At 29.3% G+C, this 10,052-nt stretch overlaps 1 protein-coding gene across 22 annotated transcripts in view; it reads left to right on the top strand.

Moving 5' to 3' along the window:
• The window catches only part of LOC139512644 (plexin-B-like), a 120,993-nt gene extending 111,369 nt beyond the window's left edge, over positions 1–9,624 (top strand). For all 22 annotated transcript variants that reach the window (XM_071300534.1, XM_071300423.1, XM_071300405.1 and 19 more), the window contains 6 exons: positions 449–523; positions 2,370–2,530; positions 3,041–3,188; positions 3,887–4,027; positions 4,838–4,912; positions 5,246–9,624. In XM_071300534.1, coding sequence (XP_071156635.1) covers positions 449–523; positions 2,370–2,530; positions 3,041–3,188; positions 3,887–4,027; positions 4,838–4,912; positions 5,246–5,362 — 717 coding nt within the window. In that variant the 3' untranslated portion in view covers positions 5,363–9,624. The remainder of the gene's footprint in view (positions 1–448; positions 524–2,369; positions 2,531–3,040; positions 3,189–3,886; positions 4,028–4,837; positions 4,913–5,245) is intronic.
• The last annotated feature ends 428 nt before the right edge of the window (positions 9,625–10,052 follow it).

A 10,052-nucleotide genomic window follows, 5' to 3' on the forward strand; every position in this document is an offset into this window, starting at 1 on the left:
TGCTTCCATTCACACAATGTGTGCTGAAAGTGAACAGCCTCGACTTAAAAAAAATCAATTTTGAAAAATAAAGTTTTTCATTCTAATTTTCAATAGATACAGGGTTCTACTGAAATTTAAAAAAAAAATATGTATCATGGATAGGGGAACCATCTTTTGACTATCAAAACAAAAGCTTGTCCATAGAAATTATTACTTTTTGAATGACTAGTCATTTTAGTAAACTTTTATATACTTTTTGTTTAAAAGTTAAAATACAAGTTAAATGAAGAGGTTTCCAAATAAGCAAGTTTTGGTTTGTGTATTTTTGTTGAAGATGTTCACTTCTCACATGATCACTTGCTTTGACATTTTGAAGCTACTTTTTTTTTTATAAGAATTTGTATTTAAAAAAGTGCAGATTACTAGCTTATAGTGGTTGGTATCATTTTTCTAATATTAATTACAGGTAAAACAACCTGATGATGCCCAGACAAAAGGCCTTAGTTCAGAGATATATCTTACTAGATTGTTAGCTACAAAGGTAAGCCGTCACCAGAGGATTTGATCTTTGTCCTGCATTTATTGAGTTACTATCAAAATCAGTTTGGAAAACTTTATGCTGATACGTAAATGCAATTGATATATAAAGAATTTGTTTTAACTTTAAAAGTCTTAGAAAACAAACATTTATCTAATGTGCAAACAAAGAATAAATTGGTATTTTTTGTTTGGGCAAATTTATTTCTAAGGAATATCATCTATTTCAAGTGCTTACGAAAACATCGTTTTGATTGTTCAAATGACTATTCTATTCCGGTGCTTTTCATTTGCGCCAATTGGCATTTCATTTGCGCCACAAACCATATTTCATTTGCGCCAAAAACTAAATCTTTCATTTGCGCCAATATTACAGGTGAGTACAGGTAAATACAGGTAAATACAGGTAATAATAGTATAAAACATAAAAATTTTCAAAAAGTCTTTTAATAATGAAGAAACATACTCCTCAGAAATACATGTAATAAGAGTATAAAACATCATACAAGTTATGCTGAAACCTCGATAACAGTATAAAACATCATACAAGTTATGCTAAAACCTCGATAAAATCATACAAGTCATGCTAAAACCTCGATAAAATCATACAAGTAATGTTAAAACCTGAATAAAACCTTGGTAAAATCATTAAAGTAATGTTAAAACCTTGATAAAAACAGAAAAGAAAGCACTATACACTGGAGAACATTACTGAGACATTTGTTAGCACTATAGTAAAGTTACAAGTCTGTTCTGGCACAAAATTTATATGCAACGGTCTTGATGTAGTCATGCCTTGAAATTTCCCCTCTTAGGTACATGCCATGTTTCTCCATAAGATAGTCAGTTTTCTCTTTCTCCCATCGTCGAACTGCAGCCGGTGTGTCCATAGATCGGATTTTGATGTATGTTGTAGCCTGAATCTTCTTTACAACGTCAACATAAATAAACATGTTTGGATGTTTTGAATAAAATTGTTCATTAAAATGTGCATGGAATGACTCTGGTCCATTGTTGGTTCGTTTAAAATTAGCAGTGGGTGTAGCAGCCCAAAATGACGGTGGATATCTAGATTCCGGGCTTATATATGTTTCCAAAACATAATCAGCAAATTTTATGCATCTGCTATCAGTTTAAAGTTTTTATAATTGTTTTGCTGTCCGCATCAGTCGTAATCCTGGCTTTACAGGTTTTTTTGGTACACCTGAAGGATTTGTCTCCATTTTTTAAAACATTTGATAACCTATATATGTGGTCATCAAATATCACAGAATTCTTTCCTCTGTTTGTCTCAGATTTGACTATGTCCATCTTGACACCTCACACTGGACTGGTCATGTGAACACTATATATATAATTATAACCTTAGTGACTCTCAGTTTTGTATTAGAAATGAGTATGAACTCACACATATATCCAGGGGGAGTTATGTACAAACAAAAAACAAAATAAATCGTAAATAATATTTAACTTTTCCGTTATATTACCTGTCATACCTGTAAAATGGCGCAAATGAAGGTTGTTTTTTTTGGCGCAAATGATATATAACCTTGTGGCGCAAATGAAAGGTTTGATTTTTTAAAAATTGGCGCAAATGAAATGCGCCCTTCTATTCACTGTATGTTTTGTTTATTTTGTCAGTTATTGTTGTGTTACACAATTAGAATGTTAATAGTGGCATTTAAAAAATAGTTTTGTTCTAAAATGAAGATAACAAGATAAACAAGCAAACAGAATTAAGATTTTGTTTTTCTTTAGAAATTGGTTTTCAAAAAACGCCGATCATGGCAAATAGACATTCTGTATCACAAATACCGCTTAAACATTGAATTTCTGTATGTATATTTCAGGGTACTCTGAAACAGTATATTGATGATTTTATTAAAACTGTGTTGACTGCTAGTCCAAATATGCTTCCTGTGATAAAATATTTGTTTGATTTCTTGGACGATGCAGCAAAACAACATAATATTACAGATCCAGAAGTAGCATACACATGGAAATGTAATAGGTCAGTATCACAATGATAACGTTATTGGTCAAAGGAAGTGAGCACATAATTTTTCAGATATAAAAATGGCAAATTTATTAATTTGGAATCATAGCACTAGGGTTCAAGGTTAAGTAATGAGACGACAAAATATTACAAATAAAGAAATTGAATTGTGATAAATCCGTTTGAATACCCCAGGGGTAGACATGAAGTGATAAGCAACATAATATAAAACAAGTTGTTAAATTTAAGTTGAACTGGCCATTAAAGTGAAATCTAAACAACCGATTTAGTAATGCAATTTATACTTGTATGACAGCATAACATTGTTATTCAGTTGTAAGTGTTTTTATTTATGTACAAGAATTTGTATCAGCTATTTCTTTATGTCACAAACAGTTTTAAAAAGTAAAATGTCATGCATTTCACTAAATTTATGATTTCTTAAACTGATTCCTAGCAACCCAATTAAAGTAAGATAGAGGCAATTTTACAATGCATTATATGTACTATAAATGTATTTTTCAGTTTGTTACTAAGGTTCTGGGTGAACATAATCAAGAATCCAGACTTTGTATTTGATATCCACAAGACCAATATAGTAGATTCATGTCTATCAGTGGTAGCTCAATGTTTTATGGATAGTTGCTCAACATCAGATCAGAATTTGAGTAAGGTAAGGTATTCAAAAACTTAAATGATAGTTTATATTTAAAGGAGCAATCACTAAATAGCTCGGGTACAACGTTCTAACCATGGAGGTATATTTGTCCAGTGAATTTTTATCCTACATTTAATACCTAACTACCTGATGACTTGGCCTTTGAGTTTGTTTTTTGTTCCAGTTGACTGATATTTCACTTTAAAGATGCAGGCATAAGTTTTCACGTTCTAACAATATAAAAAAGAAGTTGTGAGTAGATATAGGAAGATGTGGTGTGAGTACCAATGAGACAACTCTCCATCCAAATAACAATTTAAAAAAAAGGAAACCATTATAGGTCAATGTACGGTCTTCAACACGGAGCTTTGACTCACACGGAACAACAAGCTATAAAGGGCCTCAAAATTACTTGTGTAAAACCATTTAAACGGGAAAACCATTCAAACGGGAAAACCAACCGTCTTATGATTGCCAATGAGAAAACTGGCCACAAGAGACACAGAAATAAACAAAATATACATACCTGGTTTTAAATTGTTCTATAGAATACAGTTGAACTTTACAGTTGACATTTTCAAACACAATAAAAAATAGTTTCTAGTCAGTAATATAAATTTTCTATTGATGCTGTGGAAATTTCTAACAGATTGATGTTTTGTTTATGAACAAATGTGCATTTGATTTTACGAGACTTTCAAAATTCATTTTAGGATTCCCCATCAAATAAATTACTCTTTGCCAAAGATATTCCAGTGTTCAAGAAATCTGTTTCAAAGTATTTTGAGGATATACAGAGAATGCCTGCAGTGTCTGACCAGGATCTCAATGCCTATCTAGCTGAAGTGTCTAGGGTATGTTTATATAAATTCTATTTGCTGCAATATATTTTGTCACGGTGGAACTCTTGTAAACTGTGTAATTTGTGACGCATGATAATTCAAATATCATTAGAATCAGGACAAAAAAGTGAAAAGTGTAAAATGGTTTCTTGAATGACACAATAACAGCGATTGCTTTTTCAATATACCTCTTTAATCATTTAAACTATGGAAAACTGTTTTGGCTCAGGTACATTGATGAGAATTATGACTGTTTCATTTTATAAATACGAATCTTTATACAAACATTGTATACTTATTGACTGGGTATGGAATCGAATGTTTATTGGCCCTGAGGTGCAACTATTGTCCTGCGGACAAAAGTTGTATCCCAGGGGACAATTAAGTTACTGTTCCACAAATATCCAGTCAGTAAGTGGTTTATTAAATTGAAAAGACAACAGACAATAAATGGCGGTGATAAATCACTATTGCTATATAAAAAGCAAAAACCCAATGTTGTTACTTCTGCGGTATTTTCAAAATCCTCCAATTCCGTAGCTACATTGTAAATTATGCCAAATATATTGACACTCGGGGTCAAATAGTTCTATCAAGGTCCAATAGTTGAAGTATTGACTGGTCCAATAGTTCAACGCTCAAATTTGAAAAAAATAGTCAAAATATTGTGTACTTATTTTATATAGATAATGATAAATGAGGTATAATAATTCATACAATTTTCCTGGATATGTATGTTAATTAAACATTATTATTTGACTTTGACTTTTGTTTCTTCTTTATTATTATTTGAGTTGACCATTATTTTAATTTTTTTTGCAGATGAGCACGAATTACTTTACCAAAGACAATGCATTGTTTGAATTGTACAGCTATGTACAGAAATACAGTAATGAGGTTAGTAACATAAATGATTTTTTTCATCCATTATTTACTCTGTAATGAATGTTAGATGGTAAGGTTTTATGCAGGATTAGGTTGTTTAGAAAGTTCAGTAAGGCACATCATTATTATAAAAAATAACATTTTTAGCATTTGCATATATCTCTTTGGTATGCAGATTATTTGGCCCTGCCCTCTTAGTCATGGTCGATAGACTTTGAAACATTTGTTTAGTTTACATGCTAAAATTGTGTTTTTTTATTCAAAGAGAATATCCAATGCAATATTTTAAGCAAATTAACACCTTTCATTTACCTCAATATTGATATATTTGGTATTTTTTTCCAGATAAATGAAAGTTTAGAAGCTGACAGTTTGACAAAAGCACAACAGTTTCCAGACAGACTTGGTAATGTGATTACAAATATGGAAGGTCCCTCCAACGTTGGAATGGCCTATGTGTAACAATGATAACAGAAACAATTGATGCAATAAACTGTGATATAACTTGGTGACAAAATGTTGTCAAGACGTTTTTTTCTTAGTCCAGTCTGTTTGATTTATCATGAGATGGTATATTAGTGTAAATGGTTCATTTGACTACTAGTGTTAAATGGTGCAATATTTGAAAGGAAAAAGATTTTTTGTCAAGCAGTGAAATGGAGCCTTGTTCAAGAAAACCAATAATATGCAAATTCAGTATACTGGTACTATTGGATAATCATGCATTTGCTATCCAATCAAATAGCTTAGAATTCTTGTTACTCTCTAAAATGTGGGTTTTAGTCAGACTAATAATGTTGTGTTACAATGTATTAGTGGTTAGTCCTTTCTGGTTTTACCAGAATAATGCATGTGTTCATCTTTTAGTATAGGCTGACAAAACAGAGTTCATGATATTCCCCATACATAAGAGAAAACGTTTAAAGGAAAAAATATTTAAAAGAGATCATTGCTTTTCCATTTGTAATTTATTTCACGACTGCACAAATTATCAGGTTTTAAGAAACATATTCAAGAAATGGCAAATCAAATCAGATACATCATAATTAGTATGACGAGATTGTTACATTATGAACATACTACATTTATTGCATAGCACATTATTAGTTTTGAATCTATACAAGTTTTGAATTCACATTCAGCATTCTGTATAAATTTTATGATGGCAAAGTGGATGCAAATAGATAATTGCTTTTCATAATAGGGCATCAGTTGCTTTAAAATTGTACCCTGTATGCAAATTACATTTAATACAATTATAGTATGTTATAATGTTATGTATGTAAGTTTTGGGGATTTTTATGTTAGAAAATATTTTATATTAAATAATATATTTTGTATTTTTTTAAGTCTTTCATTTTCTATGGGATCAGCACTACATCTTATATAGTTTATTGTTATGATATGAATGTAGTCAAATATTTCAGTTATGTTTTTAGTTGTTCATATTTTGTGCTATTAAAAACAATCTCAACTTTGTTTTTATGATTGTTCCATTAAAAACCAGTACCATTCATGTGAAATGCAGATTTAAATATATTCCTTCTTTTGGGGTTGATCTTCAAAAGCACAAAAGATCAAACACTTGTTTTATAACCTATGTATAATTAGATCAATCCTTTTGACAAGTACACACATTTCTGACAACAAACACTTCATAATAAATATGCACCATGCATACTTAGTACTTGTTTGGCTGTATAACTATTTTGATATGAGCGTCACTGACGAGTCTTATGTACACAAAAAGCACGTCTGGCATACTAAATTATAACCTTGGTACATTTGATAACTATAGAAAAACTACTTTAAAATGATTTACCTAAGAGTAACATGGTATTGTGTATTCTCAGCTTGTTCCATCTTCATAAAACTTTAATATTTATTGATGGATACCTGAACACAAGTTCATTGAACAGAGAAAACCAAAGTCTTTGAAATAAGCCTGTCTGCAAAATAATATTTGCCTTTTCACACCACTTTAGTTTACCATGGGGGTTAGCATTGTGGTTATGCCATTTTCTAAAGCAGTAAAATCTACAATCAAACAATATGTGCATGACATTATACAAATAAAAAGGAAATAAGGCTGAAACCATTAAAGAAATAGTTAAAATGCTATCGTTTAAAGTTAGTGGTGAGAAGGTTACATTTTTAATTTTTTAACAACATTGCACCTATCAATGCTGTGTTAAAGGGAACAAAATATGTGATAACTTAGCATTTGTGTTATGTTTCTGGAATAACATAACAACTTAAAAAGGTTAAAATTCTTCTTAAGGAGTTTGACATCAGGAAAGTCTTATTAGTTTCAATCAAATGTTATTTGTTGTATATAATTTTTCATTTTTATAGAGGTTTTTAAGAAATATATATGTGTTCATCTGTTTACTAAGTCATTTTGATATTTACTGATTTTATTTTCGTATGAGGAGAGAGTTGTGATCATAGAAAGGATTATGTTATTTTCATGATGTACTGTTCTCACAGGAATGGAAAGTGAGTTAGATTTTATAATTGTTTACTCTAAAACAAATATACTTAAAAATTCTATTACATTTACAAGGAAGGTATTTAGTGTAAACATTCTATTCATGAATCTAATTTGGGAAGAAATGTCCCCTAAAATATTTAATTTTTATATAATGTAGCTTTAATATATTTACATTATTTTAACTTTCAGAAGGAATATATATATTTTTTTTAAAGCGTTTGACAAAGTATCATTACAGTGATCTTTATTATCAGATTTAAGGCATAAAATTTTATCTCCTTTTTATAGCCTAGGGGATCCAATACAAAAGTTGTAGTTAACAATACACAGTATAAAAGAAGATCCTTCTATGAATAGTAAATAAACTTCTCTATATAAAATATGTCACACATTTTAAAATTTATTCTACAGTCTTACTATGCAATGTTATTTAGACTTGGCAATCGAGAGAACGAGAAATTATGCAAAGTTCCTTATCTAGTCAAATGATCTGCAATGTCTGAAGTTCAATATTAGCAAGACAAGCTTGATTTAAATTCATTTCTGCAACTCACTGCATGAGAATTTTAAAATGAAAAAAATCCACATAAGAATTGGACAATGATAAAATTTGAAAGGGTCTGTTAATCACTTATCATGCCTGCAAAACACTATTATGCTTTGTAAGTTTTTTTGTTTTGTTTAGAATTTAAATGTAGTTTGGGTGCATTTTTTAAAAGAAATCAAGATATAGCTTTGCCATACAAAGAGTCTGTTACTGTGTCAAATCATTAACAATTTAATGGCATGGAAATCAGAGAAGACATTGATGACCACACATAATCAATTTTAAAATGCAAGTTATTCGACAAGTGTTTTAAACATATATACTTTCTATGGATTATTGTTACATGTATTTAACAAAAAAAATGAACATTAAACATGATGCACAGCTATATTTCAATCTTGGGTTTGTATGTTATCTTGTGCCAAAATAATTACTTATAATTGTATGTAAATTTTATATGTTCTGTTTTATATTTTTTTTTAGGACTGGGATACACAAATGTTAACAAATCTTAAGAATCATTTAAATTTCAAGTGTTTATTAGTCAGTAACAATTTAATGTAAATTGACATTTGTGCAACCCAGTCCAGGTTGTTTTAAACAACATGAAAATTAATATTCAACTTTAAAGAATCAATGAAAGAAAATAAAAATCCAACCTAATTTAGGCTCATTTGAGTAGTATTTGGGTTAGATTTTTTGATAAGGGTCATACCAAGAAAATCATTATGAAGATATGATATACATTGCAGGATAAGTATTTTTCATGAATTCTATATGTTAAGAGAATTTTTTGAAAAAATAGTCCCCTTTTACAAATTTATGCTACATTCTGTATTGAATTTTTGTTAATTTTTTACATGAATCAATTGAAGGATATGTTTGTTTTTCATAGTTTTTTACTGATTTTATCTGTAAAAAAAAGATAGTTTACATTTAGAATTTCATGATTCAGAATTATTGAAAGAATTTTAATTTGACTAGTTTATTTTTAGAATTTCATGATTCAGAATTATTGAAAGAATTTTAAATTTGACTAAAAGTTTTTCATTGAAGGTTATTAATCCAACATTATTCTTATCATTTATCTCACAAAAACTTCAATACATCACTGTCTTCCTTAAAAAGCTTCATTGATAGTCCTGAGAGAAAAAAATATTAGGAATATTAGAAGAGCTGGAAATTTAACATTATTTTTTTTTTTAAATTCTATCAACAAAAAATAAATTCATATTACTGTCAAACCTGCAAAGTTTACTTTATATTTCCCAAAAAATATATATACTTGAAATAGCTGTAATTTGCAGCTCCAATTGTAATTTTTTTTTACAATTTATACTCTTAATGGTGTTGTATAATCAGAATGTTATGGCTAAATAAAGTAATCTTATAATTTTTAAATCAACAAGTGTTTCATGTAAGAATATTTTTTTATATAAAATCTGATACAAACTTTGGTTTATCCTCAAATATTGTATTTATAGCAAATTAAATTAATAGGTATTAAATATGATATTGCTTCTATGTGTTCAGATGAAAAATATTGTTAGCTATGCACACAGTATGTATATAAATGTATATAAAATATGATTTAATATGTAAATTATATGATATAAAATGCTGACTTTAAAAGTTCCAAATGATAATCATCATTTATGAGAAAATAAAGTATTGAAAAACTGATTTTAGATGTCTATTTTATATAACAGCATAACAGTATTTCCCCCTATCCTTTAAAATAGTTTTTAAAGTTGGTTCATTGTCATTGTTAATCCTTGGGGACACTCAGCTGTTACCATCTGTGTTATGGACATTTATGAAATTTTATCACTGGTTGTTTCAAAAATTTCACTCATCCCCCAAGAATTTCTGGGGATAAACTGTCAAATTTCATACAAATTCATTCCAACACCAATTCAACATCAACACTACTAGGCTTCCTCAGAGCCTCCTTATAGGCTTCCTCATTGTCTCATTATAGACTTCCTCATAGCCTCATAGGCATGCTATCTTGTAAATAACTCCTGGGAAATACTGTGTAGCAATGCCATTGGTATCCATGTTTGAATTAAACATAAATCATAATTTTTTATTTTATATATATACATCAC

Source organism: Mytilus edulis, chromosome 1 (genome assembly GCF_963676685.1).
Source record: "Mytilus edulis chromosome 1, xbMytEdul2.2, whole genome shotgun sequence".
In the NCBI taxonomy this organism is placed as follows: Eukaryota; Metazoa; Mollusca; class Bivalvia; order Mytilida; family Mytilidae; genus Mytilus; species Mytilus edulis.